Source organism: Tilletiopsis washingtonensis (genome assembly GCF_003144115.1).
Source record: "Tilletiopsis washingtonensis strain MCA 4186 unplaced genomic scaffold FA09scaffold_10, whole genome shotgun sequence".
In the NCBI taxonomy this organism is placed as follows: Eukaryota; Fungi; Basidiomycota; class Exobasidiomycetes; order Entylomatales; genus Tilletiopsis; species Tilletiopsis washingtonensis.
Genome location: NW_020312007.1, coordinates 60,336 through 78,192, shown reverse-complemented (window position 1 = coordinate 78,192; position 17,857 = coordinate 60,336). Strand labels below are relative to the sequence as shown.

Here is a 17,857-nt window from a genome sequence, read left to right as displayed (position 1 = left end):
ACACAGCGCGGCCAGCTCGGCAGCCGCGCTTGCCACCTCGCTCGCTCCGCAGCTTGCCAGGCATGCTTGCCAGGAAAGCAAGCACGCAGGGCCCACAGGTGCGGTTCCAGCCGCTCCCGGCTTCGCACGCAGCGTCGTCCCTTCCCCCGGCTGCTGACCGAGCGAGCGGAGCAACGGCCGCCAGACAAGCGCAGAGGGCGGAGATGGATCGAAGGCGCCGAGGAGGGTTGAGACGGCAGGAAGCTCTGCTCTGCGCTGCTGCTGCGGCTCACACGGGCAGCGCTCTTGCCGCTCGAGCCTCGCGGCGCTCGCCGCAGCCGAGAAGGACGCCATCGTGGCGTCGGAGCGGGCGCATGGAGCTTTGCCCGCGCGCGTCCTGTCTGTCATGCGCAGCTTGATGGTGCCGTCGCCGCTCCCCGGGCGGCCGTTTCAGCGCTGCCCAGTCCTCTGAAGCCTGTGCTGAGGTGCTGAATGCATCACTCCGAGATCGGCAGGTGTGCGGCGTCTGGAGGCCGAGGGTGCGCAGGAGCGCTCGGCGTGGGCCGGCGCCGTGGAGGGCGAGGGCATGGCCGTGCGGGCAGCGGCAGGCGCAGGAGAGCTGCCGGCGCGGAGGGGAGGCGAGCGAGCGAAGCGTGCGCCAGCAAGAGCTCGGCGAAGTCGCACACGCGCCTGCGACAGCGAGCCCACTGCCGAGCTGCCCCTGCCCCTGCAAGCTGCCATCGCCCGCGGCCTCTTGCTGCGTCGCCGGGGCAGGCAGCAGCCCAGCGTGTACCAGTCCAGTGTGCGAGCCCAGTCAGAGTCAGACTTGCCCCGAGCGTGCGGGAGCGCTGTTCGAGGCGGAAGGCTGCCCTCGTGAGCGCTGCAGGTGCATCTCGATAGCCGTGTGCTGCTGCGTGTGCGCCCGCTTGCCCGTTTGCCCTCCGGCCCTGCCCTGAGCCACCTGCGCCGCTGCCCTTGCCCTACCCTTCCAGTCCCACCCTCTCATCCTCGGTCACACACCCTACCACCACCACCAGCCCTCCTCTCCACAAGTCGCAACCCGCATCAGCTTCGCCTCCACGCCCAGCCCCGGATCCCGTCATCTCGCCTCGTGCTCCCTTCATTCGCTCCTCACTCGCTTCTACGACTCGACACCGCTGCGCCCACGCCTCCTCTGCATCTCCTCGCATCCACAAGTCTGCTCCTGCGCGCCTCATTTGAGCTCTGCTGCACCGGCACACGCCGGCCTTGTCCGCCGGGCAGTCTCCCTGCTGTCTGCCTTCGCGCTCCAGCACCAAGCGCAGCACGAACAACGCCCGCCTCACGGAGCCGCAGCTCGCAGCTCCCGCGAGCACAAGGCGCTGTGCCCCTCTCGCCTCTTGTGCGAGCTCGTCGCGGCCTTGTCCGGCCTCCAGCCACTTCGTCTCACGCCTGCTGCCCCTGTGACGCGGTGACGAGGCAGCAGAGAGAGGAGCACCACTTCGCCCCCGGCCGTGCCCCTGTCGGCGCCGCGTCCCTGGTCCAGCACGCGCACGCACAAGCGCCTGCCTCAGTACCTGTGAGTAGTCTGCCAGAGCGCTGCTGTCAGGCTGCAAGGATCGCAGCGTCAGCATGCAGCGAGGCTGCGAGCAGCTCGGGCATCTCGGATGGCGGAGCTGTGCTCTGGACGGGTGCGGTGCCGCGGCAGACGTGCGGTGCGCTGCGTTCTGCCGCGCGCGAAGGAGCGAGCGGCGCGGCAGCTCGAGGCGGCTGCTCGCCTGCCGCCTGCCTGCCCCGCCGCGGCCGCTGATGCGGTGGCTGCGTCTGCGGCCGCGCGGGCGGCACCCTGATGCGGCACAGGCACGCCCTCGCGCCCTCGCACCTGTCACATCGGCCTCCTTGTTGTGCTCACAGCAAAGAGCGACGAGCACAAACAAAGAGGCCTGCCTGTGATCGGCGCTCGAGGGGAGTGCCGTCGCCGCAGCGCTGTGCCCGCCCTTTGCTGCCGCATCCGCGAAGTTGCCGCGGCCGCCGCTGCGCGCCTGCTTTTGTCTTGTCGCGTGCGCTAGCTTGGTCTCTACTACGCCCTCCTACCCTTCCCACCCCTCCGTCCGCTGACAGACGTGCGCACCTCTCAGCCCCACACTCGCTCCACCCGCCGCCGATGGGCATGGCCAACGTCGCCGCAGAGCCCGCCGCCGTCGCGGCCTCGGTGCTGCACACGCCGCGCCGCGGGCGCCGTGTCGGCGTTGACCTCTGGGACTCGCCGGTGCGCCCGGCGCCGCACACCTTCCCGCGCCTCGAGAAGCGCCACGCCGCCGTGACGCCGCGCAAGCGCCGCGCCGACGCCGCAGACGCCTCTGCACCCAGCCTCGTCGACGACGGCGGCTGGGCGTCGGCGGGCCTGCCGGGCAGCAGCCGCAAGGCTGAAAAGGCGCCCGCGCCGCCCGCCAGCCCTTCGCCCGACCCCAGCGAGTTCTTTCTTGCCGATGCGCTGCGCAGCACTGGCCCACTTGGACCACTGGCGCTCTTCCGGCCAGTCGGCGAGTCTGAGCAGGGCGCTTCGTCGGGCTCGAGTCTCGTGGCCGTCGACGTCGGCGGCCGCGGGCGCCTCATTGTGCACCCCAACGTCGCCGCGCGCATTCGCAGCTCGTCCGACGCCGACACCGCTGCGCTTCTGCGCTCTCACGACGTCGCATTCTCGGGCGGCTCTGGCTCTTCCGCTACGGAGAGCTCGGCGAGCACCTCGGCCACGAGCCTGGACACGCCCTGCGCAGGCGGTCTCGGTCCGAGCCCGAGCTTCAGCCTCGCCAGCCACTTCCCAGCCAGCGAGAGCGGCTCGCCCTCCCCCTCGCCCAAGAAGCTGCCTCGTGTCAGCGGTGCTGTCCCGCGTGCTGCTCTGCGCGACGGTCACGCAGATCTCTTCGGCTTGCGAAGCAGCGGCACGACGCCCGCCTCATCACGTCTCACGACCTCTGAGCACACTCCACGACTGGGCCTCGGTCTGGGCCCCGGCATCGACGCTCGTCTGCCGACGCTCGACTGGCCCGACGACCCCAAGGGCCCCTGGGCTGCAGCTGGCGAGCATGTCGTCAAGGAGCGCTCTGCGCGCCATGACGGCATTGCCCGCTGGCTGGCCACGAGCGAGGAGGACGCAGCGCCGGCAGGCTTGTCTGCTGGCACCTCGCTCGCAGCTGACGCTTCGCTGCGGCACCAGCACCAGCATCCCATGATCGCCAAGGCTCTGCGCGACCGCGCACGGCGAGACGCCGTCCCACGCACGTACTCGATGCCAGACATGCGCGCCCTTATGCCCGAGGTGAGCCCGCGCAAGCGCTCTCGCCGCGCTGCCGGCGCCGCCAAGCTGGCGCGCGCAGACTCCAAGACGCGGCGACGCCTGGAGCGCAAGCTGGCCTCTGCCGCCGCAGCCAAGGCGGACCTCGATGCCGCTGTGCAACAGCAGACTGCGCCGGAGCCGGCGCCAGTGCCGCTGGTGACGCCGCGCAACCTCTCGGCGCGCAATGCCGGCATTGCGCAGATCCCCCTGCAGTCCGTCATTGGCTGCGTGTGCGGCCACAACGAGGAGTTCAGCCCGATGGTGCAGTGCGACGTGTGCAACCGCTGGTACCACATCTTCTGCCTTGGCATCACCTCGACGGCCGAGCTCGACGACGAGTGGTTCTGCGACGGCTGCTGCGAACGCGCCCTGTCCGACCTCACGCCTGGCAGCTTCACGTCGGGCTCCGTCGGCTTCACGCCGCTGGACGGCTTCAGCTCTGCCTCGGTCACGCCCTTCGACGGCACCTTCGACTCGCAGCTGTACGGCCTCAGCCAAGAGTCGCAGCATCAGCAGCCCGTCTTTGCCCACCCGACCGAGAGCCCGGCGCAGGCGCGCAGTGCACGCTACTTCGACGGCCTCGCACTGGCGCCCAGCCCGCACGTCGCGCGCAGCGCTCATTCGGGCAACTTGGGCGATCTGGGTCCGAGCCTGTCTGCGTCGCTCTCGCTCCCGCAGGACCTCGGCAGCATGGCCAGGCCCGCTGCCACGGCCCGTGCCCGCGCCAGCCGCATTGGGCGGCACCAGAACGAGCCGGGCTCGCCACTCGAGCGCAAGAGCGCGACGAGGCCGCAGGCGCCAGCGCGGGCCGGCAGCCCGACGCGCCGCACTCGCATTCCTACGCAGGCGCTCGACGACCCTTTCGCCACGCCCGTGCTGCTCTCGCGCCGCTCAGACTGGCAGAGCCACGGGAACCTCGACGCCCACGCAGCCAAGCCGCAGGGCAGTGTCGAGCGAAGAACGCCGAGCCCTCGCCTCCCGAGCTCGACCTTCGTCACGCCCAGCCGCACGCTGCGCTCAGGACGTTCGGACGCCTCGCTCGCCGGCACTGCTTCGCGGCAGACGTCCAACGCACGCGGGCACGGCGGCCTCTTTCTGGAGGAGGAGAGCAGCTTTGCTATGCGCGACCCCGACGATCCGTTCTCTACGCCGTCCCGCCTGCCCTCGGGTGCCTCTCCGTGGGGCCACCAGCGCACGCACACTGGCTCGCTGCAGACGCCGAGCCGCATGCGCGAGACCAGCGCCTCGGGCTGGGGCCTCGGCACGCCGAGCAGCTCGTTCCTTGCGGCAGCATTCGGGCACGACTCGGCCGGCAACGATGCGGGCGGCTTCAGCGTCGGCATGCCCTCGCTCGTCTTCTCGTCCGGCGGCGTCGAGGCGCAGCCCGGCGACACGGCCGGCACGGCGTCGAGCTTCCACAGCAACCCCAACTGGGCGCTCGGCTCGCCGACGTCCTCGACGCGTGCGGCCACGCGGGCGCGCGACAGCTCCGACATCCCCAGCACGCCCGAGCTTGTGCCTCGGCGCTCGCGCAACCCGTCCAGCAGCACGAATCTCGGCTCTCTGCGGCGCAGTGCACGCCGCAGCAGTGGCGTGCATGGCGGCCCGGCTACCAGCACATACGGCGACGACGAGCCGCCGTCCAGCAGCCCGTTCCCGCGCACACCCACCTTCGACGAGCAGCTCGGCGCGGGCGCGCGGCACGTCTCGCTGCGCGGCACGCCGACGTCTGCCAAGCGGCGCAGCGGCCACCAGGCCACCGAGCTCGTGCCCGGCAGCCTCGATCGGGCGCACGTGCCGCTCGGCAAGGGCCATGCACCGGCCGCTGCACAGTCCGACGCCGCTCAGCAGCAGGCCAAGCTGCGCACTGCCTCGGGCGACCTCGGCCTGGGTCTGGGCATCGGCCTCGACTCGGAGTTCGACGACGTCCTCAACTGGACCTAGGCACCCTCTCATATACGCTTCTCTTCATCATCATCATCAGTCTCTTGCTAGCATCCACATCTTCGCCACGTCCCGAGCCTTGCCCTTCATGCTGGCCGCCGCACATCTGCGCATGTCATCTGTCGTGCCGCACGCATTACGCCCCTCGCCTTGTCCCTTCATGCTTTGCCTCGCCTGTCGCTCTCTGCAATGCTCGATCTGTCTACCTCTGTGCTGTCCCTGCTCGTGTCAATGGGTGGTATATTTGCATCCGCGAGCTGTATGTGGGATCCAAGGGGGTCACGATGAGGAGGCGTAATGGGGAGGGCACAATGAGGAGGCGGAACAGCACGTCTAGGCACGTCTAGGCTGGCGGCACGGTCGATCATGCCCGCGAGCCGGCTGCGCCACCTTCGCTGGGCTTTGTCGAGCCGATGCCGGCGGAGCCCTCGAGCAGGTGAGACCAGAGATTGAGACCCTGTGGACAGGCCGCGGGCACGTCAGCGAGTGCGCAGGCCGTGAGAAGCGCAGCCTACTCACATGAGAGGCGTCGTCGTCGCGCACCTGCCGCTCGGCGGCGCTCTGGTGCGGCGCCCTGCGGAAGTTGAGGCGCGAGCGGCGCTGCTTCTGCACGCCGCTCTCGAGCTCGCGCATGCGCAGCGACATTTGCAGCAGGCTCAGCGCGTCGGCCGTGTCGCGCCGCCCGACGATGGCGCTCGGCGGCGGCGTCTCGTTGAGGATGTCGAGCGGGCCGAAGCGCGCCAGGTCCGTCCACTGTGACGTCGCCTCGGTCGGGTGCGACTCGCGGCGTGGCCGGTACTTGGGCTCGAGCAGGCCCATCTTGGCGGCCCGCTTCAGCATCTCGTGAGCCTTGGCCTCGTTGCGCGCTCGCCGCTTCTCGACGCGCTTCGCCTCCTTGGCTGTGAGAGGAGTCAGTTGAGGTCCGCGCACGCTATTGCGAGACACTCACCGAACTTGTCGTCCCAAGCCTTCTGCCCGTCAAGGTAGCGCCGCACTGGCCCCTCCTTGATCACGCCGATCTCGTCGCGCGCCATGCGCAGCGCCTGCAGCAGCTCCTCGGGCTCGAGTGGCCGCACGTTGCCGCGGATGCAGATGCGCTCGCGGATGAGCTGCGACGACGGCCGGCGCACCGGCAGGTTGCCGTCGTACGTGTTGGAGCTGCCGGACGTAGCGTTGAGGCGCTTCTTGTCACGCAGCTCCTGGCCGTGCCGCGGGCCGTCGACGGCGCGCATGGCGCTGAGGCCGTTCGACTTCGGCGCATCCTTGGGCGCAGCCGAGTCGTGTGAGTTAGACATGGGCGAGTCCGAGAAGCCGTTGGGCTCCATCGTGAGCGGCGAGTCGGTCGTGGGCTGCAGGCTGTTCGTGGCGCTCGTCGTGGACGCGCGGTGCCCATCGCCGTTCGCTGCCGCGCCATTCTGCTTGGGGGCGCCGTTGGTCTGCGCGCTCGTTGCGGAGGTAGGAGCATCGATCGTGCTCGTCGCAGCGCCCGTCACTGCTCTCGAGTTAGTGAAAGCCTTCCCAAGCGCGCTTCAGGCCAGCTCACCGTGCTTGACAAAGGACGCCACACCGCGGTATGCGTACAGCGCCGAGGTCGTGAATGCGAAGAGCGTGAAGACTGCGCGCGGCTGTCAGCATGTATGCGCGCGCAAAGGATGGGCGCTACCCACCATGGCACTGCTCGTCGTACACCTGCAGGTGCACCTTCGTCGGAACGTGGTTGAAGCGCTCTGCGTTTTCGCGGGCGCGTGCGTTGCCGGCCAGCAGTTGCTCACTGAGCGGATAGCGCGCCGGCTCGGCGGCGCGGTGTGCCAGGTAGATGACCTCGTCGCGCAGCACCTCGCTGTCGCCGCAGAGGATGTACAGCGGCGGCAGACCGCCGAGCGAGCCCTGCAGCACGGGCGAGCAGAGCGGGTGATACAGCTGCTCGTTGGTGGCGTAGAGCTGGATCTGCGCACGCAGCTCCACCACCTCGCCCTCCTCGCCGCCCTTGACTGGCACGAGCAGCGGCTTGGCAGCCAGCGACTTGGGCGCGGCGGGCACGCCCGAAGCATCGCCAGCGCCGCTCTGGTGCGCCTCGCGGTGGCTTTGCGCAGCAGAGCTGGGCTGGCGCGACGCGGTGCTCCGCCTCCCAGTGCTCGCAGCATCGCCGCCGCTCGAGCGGCCGTTGTGCTTGTTCACGCCAGACGGCACACCCAGCTGCGGCGAGTCTGCGCGGCTCTGCGCGGCCGAGCTCTCGTCCTCCTCCAGCGAGGCCACAGCGGGCACCGGCCAGAGCGTCGACGGCTTGTGGATGAGGCCAAATTTGGGCATGATGTCGGTCTCGGTGTTCTGCAGAATCGACTCGAAGCTGTGCGTCATGTCGCACTGCGGGCAAGATGCATCAGCAGCAGAAGCGCACAGACATGGCTTGTGCGCGCTCCACTTACCCAGGGCGAGATGAGCACTGCACCAGCTGGCATCGGCAGGTTCATATCACGCAGCGTCGCGAGCAGTGCAAGCGAAAGGCCGCCGCCCGCGCTGTCGCCGGCAATGACGAGCTTGCGCGGGTCGACAGCCTTGTGCGTCGCGTCCGGCGGGGGCTGGGTGAGGTAGAGGTCTGCACGGGCGTGTCAGCGCAGAGACACAGAAGCACGCGCTGCCACGCACATGCAGCGAGAGCGTCCTGCAGCGGGCAGGGCCACGGGTAGCCGGGCGCCTTGCGGTAGTTGACAGCAAAGACGCGGCCGCCAAACTTGCGGGCGAAGCGGATGAGCATGAAGCGATGTGTGTTGACCGAGCCAAAGTAGTAGCCGCCGCCGTGGATGTAGCTGCAGCACTGTCAGAAGAGCTGTCGGGCCCTGCAGTACACGCCGGCTACTCACAGCATGACTCGCTCTAGCCGGTCGAGCTCCTCCGGCGGCACGTCGTTCCCGTGCCCATCGTCCGACGAGGACGCAGTCGACTCCAGCTCCGACGCCTCGCCGTCCGTCTCGGGCGAGATGGGCGGGCTGGGCTTCTTTGCGCTCTTGCGGCCCAGCAGCGTGGCCCACAGCGCCATGGCGGTGAGCTGGAAGAAGAGGAAGAACTTTTCGATGCGCGTAGCATCGCGCCACTCGGCCGTCTGCGCGATCCACTCGCCCTCGACGCCGCTGAGGCCGCGGATCTGCCACCAGCGCTCGCCGCCGACGACGTTCTTGAGGTCCTCGGGGCCAAAGTAGTCGATGAGCACCTTCGCCGCCTCGTTGCACGACGAGAGCGGGATGAGCACGGGCACCGACGTGGCCCACGGCGGCAGCGGCACGTAGGTGTTGGTGAACGTCTGCAGCGACTCGACGCTGTCGTGCGTGGCAAACTCGATGAAGCGCTTGACGAGGACAAAGGCCTGGTGGAAGAGGAACTCGTCGGTCGCCTCGGTGCGGCGGTCCTCGGGGCCCTTTTTGGCCTGCGTGTAGAAGTGGCGGAAGAACGTCTTGATGACGGTGGGCGTGACGTGCGCGGCGATGCCGAGCGTCGTGAGGGTCATGGCGGCGGCGTGCGTGCGCGGGAGCGCCGGGCGGCAGGCACGGGTGCAGCGGGAGGTGCCCTGGGGTCCGGCGGCACGCAGAGGCGGCCTGTAGTAGAGATGTGAAGCGTCGTGAGGTGTCCGAGGTGGTCGCGCAGCGATGCCCGGGTGGTGGTGATGTGGTCTGGAGAGAAGCGGCGAGGCAGTCACGAGGGCGAGGCCAGGCAGCGAGGGCGCCTCAGGAGCGCTGCTCCGCCGGCACAAAAGTCAGGCGAGGAGGAGGGCGGCGCGTGTGGAGAGGGATCGCCGCCGCAGCTGTGGCACGCCGCCTGTGTGTGCGCAGCCCCACGCGCGCCCGGTGTTTACGCCTGCCGCGGCGTGCCTGCTGCCTAACGCCGCTTGCGCCCTTCCACGCAGAAAGTGCGGCCGCACGCTTCCCGCGGCACCGCACCGCACCCGCAGGCGCACCGCCTACGCTAGCAAGAGCAGATGACGCGCGAGAGGGGCGGAGCTGGCAGGCACGCGAGCAGTGTGCGCGCCGTGAGACCTGCGCGCGCCGACTCTCCATCTGACCCTCTCGCAGCCCTCATTTGGCGCCTGATGAACAGAAATGCGCAATGCCGGCGGCGAGATGAGCTCAGAGGGGTCTGGGGATGCCATCTGCGCCCGCCGTCAGGAGGAGGTGAGGCGCAGGTGCTGCTCAGCCAGAAGAAGCCTTCCTCCTTCACCTTGCTCCTCGCTGACGGCTGAACGCTGCGGCAGAGCATGCAGCGTGCGCCTCATCGTTCTGCACCGAACATGCGCCGCTGCCACAGGCGCCTTCGCGACCTTCGGCGCATGTGGCGCGCATGGCCGCCGCCGCCGCCGCCGTCTCGTCCGCTCGCTTCAGCGCCCGATCTCGCAAGCGGCAGCGAGCAAGATGCTGCACTCTGGCAACGACCTGCCGCGGCCGCGTCGTTCGGGTTGACGGCGCCTGGCTCCTGCTCCTGCCTGCAAGGCCGAGCTCGCTGCGCTGCGCTGCGTGACGGCTGTCACGCGACCCGCAGGCCTTGGACGCTGAGCGACGTGGCTCACGGACGCATGACACCCGCTGCCTGCTCGTCGGCGGAGTCGCTGGAGTGAGAGGCTCGCAGACGGGTGCTCAGCACTGCAGTGTAGCTACTTCTAGGTGCGGCACCGAACGAGAGGAGAAGCGGCGTCAAGCAGCGGCGTCGCGGACCAGCGCAGCCGATGAGCGCAGCGGCCCGCCGCGCGAGACGAGGCGCCTGCCGCCTGCGCCGCGCGCCCTTGAGCATACATCGCCTGCACCTGCCACTGGGCGTCCAGGCCCCTGCTATGTTAAGAGGCCGTGAGCGCCACAAAGTGACACAGATGCGAGCAGCAGGAGCAACACCGCCTCGCCTCCGTCGAGTGCCTTGAACGAGAGAGAGGGGCATCTCCGAGATGATTCGGCCGGACCCTCGGGCCGCGCGCCAGGTGTTGCTCTTGCACGCGGTGGCCCGATGGCGCGCTCCCCTCCTGCCAGCTGCCGGGCACAGCTGCATTGCTGCAGCGCAGAGGATGACGAGACTGGCTGAGCACTGCCAGTGTGCTGGATGCTGGATTGTGGGCTGTATATCGCGCAGCATCAGTCGAGCGTGAGCGGTGTGGCGCGGCGTGAAGGGACGGCTGCTGGACCCTCGGGTGCGGGCGGACGCGCCGCCGAGCACGCGGCGCATGTCAGGAACGCGCGCCCCCGCTGCGCACGGGGCAGCAGCGGAAGGAGCACGCTAGCTACGGCCTGTGCCTTGCTTGGCCTCGTCCAGCGCACCGACCGCTGACAGCTGTCACTCTCGTCCCGACCACCAGCACCGACGCAGCACAGCTCATCAAACGCAGCCACCAGTGCATCTCGCGCCGCCTCAAGCCGCAAGCCTCGTCTCTGTGCTGCGCCACGGCGAGGAGCAGCCGACGTGCGCCTCCTCAGCCCGCCTCGCCGCCATGGCCGTCGCCGCTGCAGCGGCCGCTGCTGTGCGCACCCTCTCGCCTCCCGTGTCGCCGTCAGCGACACGCCGTGCCATCTTCTCCTGGTCCGACCTCTCGGCGCGCCGTCCGCTGCCGCTGCGCTTCATCCTCCTGCCCTCGCGTCGTCCCTCGCACGCCCTCTGCCCCTGCCTCGTCGTCTCCATCGCCGGGTATGACATTCTGCGGTGCGTCATCGGTCTGCCGCATCTGTCGCAGCTGCACATGCTCACGCTCGCGCAGCATTCTCGACCCCGAGCACCGCGAGCCGTTCGTCTCGCTCGGCGCCCTCTTCCTCGCCGCCGGCATCACGCCCGCTGAGGGCCTGCTGCGCTTCGAGCTGCGCCGCGACCGCCTCGACTATGACCTAAGCCTCGCCGGCCTGGAGCCCTTCGATGAGATCTGGGTACGCACACAGTGCTGACTGCACGCTGACGCGATTGCAGCTGACCCGTCGTGCCCGTCTCAGGCCCCGCTTGCTGTGGCCCGCCGCGTCGCAACTGAGCTCGACGTGCTTGAGCCGCTGTCGAACCTGCTGAGCTGGTCAACGCGCCACATCTGGTCTCTGGACGAGGGCGATGCCGGAGTGAGTGGTCTTACCTGAATGCGCGCATACACGTCCCTCTGTCTGACCCTCATGCCCTGCAGCTCGTTCACAAGTCAGCACTGCGCTTCTCCGTGCTCGCGGCTCGACGCTGACACCCGTGCCCTTCACAGCTGGCGCGTCCCGGCAGCGTTTCTGGACCCCGGCTCCTACTCGACGGGCTCGCTGCTGCGCACCAGCATTCCAGTCGTCGAGCCTCTGCCGCGCGGCCAGCAAGTGCGCACGCTCGTCTCTGCAGCCCAGCGTGCCGAGGTACGCGGTGCAGCTGCCGTGCCGTCGAGCTCTGCGGGACCGTCAGCAGCCAAGCAGTTCCCAGCTACCGCTCTGCCCGACGGCGAGGCGCGCAACGCGCAGACGTTGCTGCGCTGGAGCGTTCGCTACCACGAGGCACTCATCGGCGCTCTGGACGTCGGTGCGGCGCGCAGAGGTGCCGAGAGCCCAAGCCAGAAGCGCGTCCTCCCGCCCTGGGACAGCAGCGAGCTTGAGAATGGCTTCGACAAGGCGCCGTGTGCCCCGTCCGAGGTTCCGTGAGTGCGCCAGCGATCGGCTACCTGCAGCCTTATGCTCACAGCCTCGACGCAGCGCTCTGCTCGGCGTGCTGTGCCATCTCGCCTTTGGCACCAGCCCGTCGCTGCATGGCGGCCTGACGCTGTGCAACGGCACGCTCAGCATCTCGTCTCGCGAACTGGCGCGCGTATCGGCTTCCGACGAGAGCCTGCGCGGCAGTGACGGCTCGGGCGCTGCCTCGCCGCTCGATGCGCCCGCCGAACGAGCTGCGGCCCGCGTCGTTCAGGCCAAGCTGCACCTTGCTTTGGCTCACCTCCTAGCAGTACTCAGTGCGCACAAGCGCGTCGCTGGCACCAACGCGGTGTCAGCCTCGCCGCCCTCTTCGGCGAATGGCGCTGCGTCTGCTCCTGCCGCACAGAGCCCTGTCGCCAAGGTGCGCGGCGAGGACAACTTCACGCCGCTGCCTCGCCGCCGCCGCAGCTCGTCGAGCGACGACCTTGGCGGCACGGATGCGCGCCTGGCGCGCCTCGAGGCGAGCGTGGCGCGCACCGAGACCGCCATGCGCCACGTCATGACGCTGCTCGAGGAGCAGGCGAAGCAGTCCGCTCGCAACGGCGCCCTCGGCCTCGACACCGACGCGGCCCTCGACCCCGCGAAGCAGGGCGACCTCAACGCCAACGTCGTCTCGTCCGAGGCGCTGGCCGTCCTCTTCATCGCGCTCATCGCCGCGATCCTCTGGACGCGCGCCTGAAGCTGGCACATTGTCCCTCTCATCTTCTCTCTGCATCTGCTTCCGCTCGCGTCATCGTTCCCCATACCTCTCGCTCGTTTCCTCATCATGTAGCGCACCTTTCATCACCTCACACATGGTCTCGGCGCGTCACCCCCAATGCGCGTCTCTCACAAGGAGGCGCAGCAGCATGCAATCTGTCATTCCCTTCATTCGCTGCTGCGCGTCCAGTCGCCGCTCTTGCCGCCCGACTTTGCCGTGACGCAGAGGCCGTCGATGCGCATCGTGCGCCCGCCGACGCTCTTGAGCATGTCCCACAGCGTCAGGCACGCGACACTGGCGCCCGTCAGCGCCTCCATCTCGACGCCCGTCGGACCGCTAGTGCGTGCCGTGCAGCGCACGCTGATGTATGCCTCGCCCGCGCTGCCTTCTTGAGGCTCGGCACTCGCGCTCGGCGCCGTCTCATGGCCGCCGTCGATCTCGGCCAGCTGCTTCGCGATCCATGCGCGCTCCTCCGGAGAGGACGACGGCTCGTCCCACGCCTCGTCGGCGCCGAGCGCGTCCAGGCCAAAGCCTCCGTCGGTGCTCTGGCCCGGCAGCCCGGAGAGGTCGGGCTGCGAGGAAGACAGGGCAGGCTCGACGACCTCAAGCACCACCTCCACGTGTGATAGCGCCAGCGGATGGCAGAGCGGGATGAGGTCGGCGGTGCGCTTGGCAGCCATGATGCCAGCCAGCTGCGCCGTGTGCAGCACCGGCCCTTTGTTGCGCCATGCCTCGGGCGCAGCGGGAGCCACTGTCGACGAGTCGGAGCTCGCGCGAATGAGGGGCACGACCGAGGCTGGGATGTACACGCGCGCAGATGCAGTGGCTGATCGTGAGGTTGAGGCCTTCGCAGAGACGTCGACCATGGATGCTTCTCCGGAACCGGGATCGACGTGCGTCAAACGTGCAGCTGGGGCGGCGCTGGACGGAGGTGGACGCGCTGCTTGCTGTCTAAAGGCGTCTTGCGGTCGAGAAGGTGAAGATGCGGTGTTGTGCACCACGCGTGGTTCGGACTGCAGCGGCGAATGCGGACTCGAAGGAGGCCGCGTCGATGGAGGATCCGGCGAATGGCTGGGCGAAAACGGCACGGCGAGGTGTTCTGCGCCATCTGCGATCGCGTCGAGTGAGGCCCATGGCGAGTCTTCGCCGTCGCTGTCGCCCATGTATGACGACCACGACTGTGCGCTACGTGGCGGCGTCGTCGAGGCAGAGGCCTGTGCAGAGCGGCTGCTGCTCATCCGGGCAGCCGCCTGCTGATCCGCCGGCGCGTCCGCCTGAGCGTCAAGGCTGCCCCACGGGCCACCGTCTCCATCTAGATCCCAGGGATCCCAGCCCTGGCGCGACGAGTAGAAGCGCAGGGCAGTGCTGCCGGCGGCGCCCTGCAGAAGGTGCAGCGGCACTTTGCTGCGGCACATTGTGCGCCGCAGCGTGCCACTCGTTGCTCTGCGCAGATGCGAGAGCGTGCCTGAAGGCGCCACGAGCGATGAGCTGCGAGCCGCATGTCGGACGACTTGGGGCGCCGGCCGTGGCTCACCTGCGCAGAGGAGGCACGAGCGCGGAATCAGGGCGTATTCTTGCAGAAGAGGCAAGCAGCTCCTCCGACACGCCGCGCCGCCTCAGCCGCCAATGCGGATCATGCTGCGGTTCGCCGAGCGCGCGAGATCCTCGGGCGCAGACATACCGGCATGCTTGGCGTGCTTGCGCTTCACGGCGGCGCTGACGATGTGCAGCAGGTCCTCGTCGCTGGCCGGGCCGTCTGTTTGCGCAACGCCGCTCAGCTCCAGAGGCAGTCCTGTGCGCATCGCATCGCGCAGGGACACTTCGGTGTTGCCGAAGAGGCACACCTGAGCACATGGTGTTAGCGGAAGCAGGACTAGGGCACATGTCAGCTCTAAGCACCTTCAGGTTGCCATCAGCAGTGATGCGCAGGCGATTGCACGTGCCGCAGAAGTGGTCGGTCATGCTGCGAGTGCTTGTATCAGTGCTGCGTCAAGGCGTCCGACGCCCGGGAGAGCTCACCTCGTAATGAAGCCGATCGTACCGCGGCTGCCCGGCACGCGCCAGTGCTTGCTCGTGTCGTTGGCCGTGTCGCCGACCTTCTCGAGAGGCCCAAAGCGCTCGACGATGCGCTCAAGCAGCACGCGGTAGGGCACCAGCTTCTCCGGCCGCCACTTGTTGCCGTCAAAGGGCATGTACTCGATGAAGCGCACGACGATGTCGCGATGCCGTGCCCACTCCACAAAGTCCAGCACGTCTTTCGAGTCATTGACGCCGCGCACGACCACGACATTGAGCTTTGTGGTCAAGCCCAGCTTCACGCTCTGCTCAGCAGCGGCCAGCACGCGCGCGACGCCGGCACCCGAGCGGCGGGTGATGAGCTCGAAGAGATGAGGATCGAGCGTGTCGAGCGAGATGTTCAGGTGTGTGAGGCCTGCTGCTGCGAGCGAGGGCAGCAGACGCGGCAGCAGCATGCCGTTCGACGTCATGCCGAGCTGCAGCAGACCCTCGGAGCGCAGCGACGCCAGGCGCGCCACGACGTCGACGATGTCCCGCCGCACCGTCGGCTCTCCGCCCGTCAGGCGGATCTTGTCGACGCCCTGCCGCACGAAGAGCGTGGCGAGCCGCTGCAGCTCGTGCGGCGTCAGGAGCTCGGCGCGGGGCGTCAGGTCTGCGAGGCCCTCGGCAGGCATGCAGTACGTGCAGCGCAGGTTGCAGCGCTCTGTGAGCGAGATGCGCAGGTAGGTGTGCTGCCGCGCATGGCGGTCCTCCAGCGGCGCCAGCGGCGGGTGTGGCGCGGCGGCGGCGATGCGGCTGCGAGCCAGCGCACGCAGCGTCTCTGCGGTGCTCGTATCGCTGCCAGCCGAGGTGCTGCCGGCGGTGCTGGGCGCGCAGGTGCGCTGCGAGCTCGAGCTGCGAGCCAGCGGCGGAGATAAGGCGCCGCCCGCGCGCCATGCTGCCGCAGCAGCGACGCCGAGACGGTGCGCCGCCGGCACCAGGCTCGGACGCCGCAGCAGGTGCGCGGGCATGGTCGGGCCGCACGCGTGCGTCAAGCGGCGAAGAAGAGCGTCGGAGCGGCGAGGAGCGGCAGAGGAGATGGTGGAGCAGAAGGAGAGCGAGGTGCGGCCGACCGGACTTCAAGCGACTCGCCGAGGCGTGCTATCGGCGCAGTACAATTTAGCGCCGCCGCGGCTTTGAATCTGTAGCACCGCTACTAATCCCGCACGGGCGCTTGATGAGGCCAAGTCTTCTGACGCGCCCCCTGACCAGCCACGTCCACTACCCATCCATCCTCATCCACATCCACAGCCACAGCTCGCACGCATCCGCCCACTGCGTCTGCACAGCGCATCGACGCTCGCCTCATCGCATCTGGCGCACGTGTCACGCCCGCCAGCATGCGGCCCACACGCGGCCACCGCGTGCAGCTCTCGCTCAGCGCCTCGATCGACCTCGATGTTGAGGGCGCCAGCGGCGGGCGCCTCGATGAGGACTACGACGCCGGCTGGCGCAGCTCCGCCATGCCCTGGAGCGCCGCCGGGCCGCCGTCGCTGGCGCCGCGTCTCGGCGTTGCCGACAGCGCCCGCGCCCATCTCGGCTGGGCGCGGTCCGGCGCAGCGGATGCGAACCGCTGGTCAGAGGCATGGCGCATCGCACGCAGGTGAGACGAGAGAGGGGCCATTCGGGGATGAAGCGACGGATGAAGAACTTTCAGAGGAATTTCGCGACGGAGGAGGATCTTTGAGTGCGGCCGCTGGCCGGATGTCGAGCCGTGACTCTGCCGAGCCTTGCGACCTCAGCGCACTAGGCATCCATGCTGAAGCTGCAGCACAGGTCCTCCGACGTTCGCAACGGCATCGCCAAGGGCATGCTGCTCTCATCCGCTCTCGTCGGCGTTATCTTCTTCTTCGAGCTCGCCTTCTTCCCTTCGCATCTCTTCCAGCGCGCCAAGGGCGAGGATGCCACTGGCTTCGGACATGTGAGGCAGCGAGCCCGGATGCATCGCAGGACGTGCGGCTGATCATCCGTGCAGGTCTTCTTCCTCTATCCGCTGCTCGGCCTCTGCTACTTCCTCGCATCCAGCTGGACCGTCGATGTCGCACAGGCGACGTACGCCCTGCGGCGCGAAGGGATGGGCCACTTCCGCGGCATGAGCATTGTGACGCCGACACTGCCAGCCGGGTGAGCAAGGGCACTACCATCCAATCCGGCTGGAATCTGACATGCTTGTCCACCGCAGCACATCGCGCCGCCTGCTGGAGGAAAGCTACCGCGTGTTTCTCGTGCTCAACTACTCGCTCATCGCGTGGCTACTCTTGCTGGTCCCTTATGTTGGACGGCCCTTTGCCTTCATGTTCATGGTGAGCAACGCTGTCGTACGATGCGGAGCTGCCTCGCTGAGCCCTTTTTCAGTCGTTCATCGACGGCTACTACTGCTTTGAGCAGGCGTGGATCGCGCGGGGCTGGTCGCTGGAGCGTGTGAGTGGCCGCAAGCATCAGTGTGCTGGGCTGCATCTCTGACAACGAGCCTTTTGTAGCGGATGCGCTACGCCGAGAGTCGCTGGGCATACTTCACGGCATGTGAGTCAGCACGGTCGTTCGTGCACGCCGCGGCATCCACTGACGTGCTCTGCAGTCGGCTTGCCGTCCACGCTCGTGTCGTTCTTCCACCCAAGCCCGCTGCTGAACATCATGCTCTTCATGCTAGTCTTCCCATTCGCGAGTCTCAAGCAGCGCGTGTGCGCTCAATCCACGCTGACGCGTCCTCTCACAGTGCACGGTGCTGGCCATGCTCGCCTCGCCGCAGCCGCGCGTTGCCTCGACGAGCGCAGCCGCCATGACGCCCACGTCCGCCGGCGGCGGTGCCGGCATGTCTGGCGCTGCCGAGCTGTCTGCGCTGCTGCCGCCACGGCTGCCCATCTTCTGGCTCACGATCCATGCGCACCGCCTGCTGCTGCGCTCGTTCCCGGCGCCGCAGGAGCGCGGCTTCGTCTCGCCAGCGCCGCCGCCGCGCTGGGCCAATGCGCCGCCCTCGGTGCACGCCTATCCCCTCGCCGGCGCCTCGGGCGCTCAGAGCTTCACTGCCGAAGCCCGTCCGCGGCGCATGAACTTCACTGCCGGCGGCAAGCGCGACTAGACGCACACCGCTCACGCCGCGCCAATTCACGATAGACGATGCCCAAAGTTCGCAGGTGAAGTGTCCATTGCGGGTGGAGTGTGGTGGTAGAGAGATAGTGGGGTGCCGCGGCTCTAAGC

The 17,857-nt window shown here is 68.6% G+C and overlaps 6 protein-coding genes across 6 annotated transcripts; 3 read left to right on the top strand and 3 right to left on the bottom strand.

Annotated features, from left to right (window-relative positions):
- Positions 1–2,122: 2,122 nt before the first annotated feature.
- Positions 2,123–5,239, top strand: FA09DRAFT_338520 (hypothetical protein; the record flags this gene model as incomplete). The annotated part of the gene is made up of 1 exon (XM_025744113.1): positions 2,123–5,239. The coding sequence occupies one exon, from the start codon at positions 2,123–2,125 to the stop codon at positions 5,237–5,239; it is 3,117 nt and encodes a 1,038-aa protein (XP_025598367.1).
- A 222-nt stretch (positions 5,240–5,461) lies between these two features.
- On the bottom strand, positions 5,462–8,996 carry FA09DRAFT_360379 (alpha/beta-hydrolase). Its single transcript, XM_025745226.1, has 8 exons — positions 8,101–8,996; positions 7,886–8,046; positions 7,666–7,835; positions 6,907–7,603; positions 6,783–6,854; positions 6,189–6,731; positions 5,759–6,138; positions 5,462–5,696 (listed from the first exon to the last, which is right to left on the bottom strand). The coding sequence occupies exons 1-8, from the start codon at positions 8,739–8,741 to the stop codon at positions 5,604–5,606; spliced, it is 2,757 nt and encodes a 918-aa protein (XP_025598366.1). The 5' UTR covers positions 8,742–8,996; the 3' UTR covers positions 5,462–5,603.
- Positions 8,997–10,516: 1,520 nt separating this feature from the next.
- FA09DRAFT_16548 (hypothetical protein) lies at positions 10,517–12,677 on the top strand. Its single transcript, XM_025739264.1, has 6 exons — positions 10,517–10,909; positions 10,965–11,127; positions 11,191–11,307; positions 11,370–11,380; positions 11,439–11,852; positions 11,908–12,677. The coding sequence occupies exons 1-6, from the start codon at positions 10,701–10,703 to the stop codon at positions 12,581–12,583; spliced, it is 1,590 nt and encodes a 529-aa protein (XP_025598365.1). The 5' UTR covers positions 10,517–10,700; the 3' UTR covers positions 12,584–12,677.
- Positions 12,663–14,072, bottom strand: FA09DRAFT_329721 (MoaC-domain-containing protein). Its single transcript, XM_025742293.1, has one exon. The coding sequence runs from the start codon at positions 14,017–14,019 to the stop codon at positions 12,772–12,774; it is 1,248 nt and encodes a 415-aa protein (XP_025598364.1). The 5' UTR covers positions 14,020–14,072; the 3' UTR covers positions 12,663–12,771.
- On the bottom strand, positions 13,983–15,698 carry FA09DRAFT_16543 (molybdenum cofactor biosynthesis prote). The gene is made up of 3 exons (XM_025739262.1): positions 14,624–15,698; positions 14,504–14,567; positions 13,983–14,448 (listed from the first exon to the last, which is right to left on the bottom strand). Exons 1-3 carry the CDS (start codon positions 15,628–15,630, stop codon positions 14,221–14,223), a joined length of 1,299 nt encoding a protein of 432 aa, XP_025598363.1. The 5' UTR covers positions 15,631–15,698; the 3' UTR covers positions 13,983–14,220.
- A 176-nt stretch (positions 15,699–15,874) lies between these two features.
- Positions 15,875–17,782, top strand: FA09DRAFT_318287 (hypothetical protein). Its single transcript, XM_025740900.1, has 8 exons — positions 15,875–16,262; positions 16,436–16,580; positions 16,635–16,783; positions 16,842–16,962; positions 17,015–17,080; positions 17,140–17,182; positions 17,238–17,320; positions 17,376–17,782. The coding sequence occupies exons 1-8, from the start codon at positions 16,000–16,002 to the stop codon at positions 17,736–17,738; spliced, it is 1,233 nt and encodes a 410-aa protein (XP_025598362.1). The 5' UTR covers positions 15,875–15,999; the 3' UTR covers positions 17,739–17,782.
- The last annotated feature ends 75 nt before the right edge of the window (positions 17,783–17,857 follow it).

What these genes read in the sequence shown, in the direction of transcription:
- FA09DRAFT_360379 (XM_025745226.1), bottom strand. Translation starts at nt 8,741, where the DNA reads ATGACCCTCACGACGCTCGGCATCGCCGCGCACGTCACGCCCACCGTC. An exon ending in CGGCTAGAGCGAGTCATGCT is followed by an intron (nt 8,047 to 8,100) that starts GTGAGTAGCCGG and finishes ACAGTGCTGCAG; the next exon opens with CTACATCCACGGCGGCGGCT. An exon ending in GGCGTCCTTTGTCAAGCACG is followed by an intron (nt 6,732 to 6,782) that starts GTGAGCTGGCCT and finishes ACTCGAGAGCAG; the next exon opens with TGACGGGCGCTGCGACGAGC.
- FA09DRAFT_16548 (XM_025739264.1), top strand. Translation starts at nt 10,701, where the DNA reads ATGGCCGTCGCCGCTGCAGCGGCCGCTGCTGTGCGCACCCTCTCGCCT. An exon ending in GCCGGGTATGACATTCTGCG is followed by an intron (nt 10,910 to 10,964) that starts GTGCGTCATCGG and finishes ACGCTCGCGCAG; the next exon opens with CATTCTCGACCCCGAGCACC. An exon ending in AGCCCTTCGATGAGATCTGG is followed by an intron (nt 11,128 to 11,190) that starts GTACGCACACAG and finishes TGCCCGTCTCAG; the next exon opens with GCCCCGCTTGCTGTGGCCCG.
- FA09DRAFT_329721 (XM_025742293.1), bottom strand. Translation starts at nt 14,019, where the DNA reads ATGTGCCGCAGCAAAGTGCCGCTGCACCTTCTGCAGGGCGCCGCCGGC.
- FA09DRAFT_16543 (XM_025739262.1), bottom strand. Translation starts at nt 15,630, where the DNA reads ATGCCCGCGCACCTGCTGCGGCGTCCGAGCCTGGTGCCGGCGGCGCAC. An exon ending in ACGATCGGCTTCATTACGAG is followed by an intron (nt 14,568 to 14,623) that starts GTGAGCTCTCCC and finishes AAGCACTCGCAG; the next exon opens with CATGACCGACCACTTCTGCG. An exon ending in CTGCTGATGGCAACCTGAAG is followed by an intron (nt 14,449 to 14,503) that starts GTGCTTAGAGCT and finishes CCATGTGCTCAG; the next exon opens with GTGTGCCTCTTCGGCAACAC.
- FA09DRAFT_318287 (XM_025740900.1), top strand. Translation starts at nt 16,000, where the DNA reads ATGCGGCCCACACGCGGCCACCGCGTGCAGCTCTCGCTCAGCGCCTCG. An exon ending in GGGGCTGGTCGCTGGAGCGT is followed by an intron (nt 17,081 to 17,139) that starts GTGAGTGGCCGC and finishes AGCCTTTTGTAG; the next exon opens with CGGATGCGCTACGCCGAGAG. An exon ending in TCATGCTAGTCTTCCCATTC is followed by an intron (nt 17,321 to 17,375) that starts GCGAGTCTCAAG and finishes GTCCTCTCACAG; the next exon opens with TGCACGGTGCTGGCCATGCT.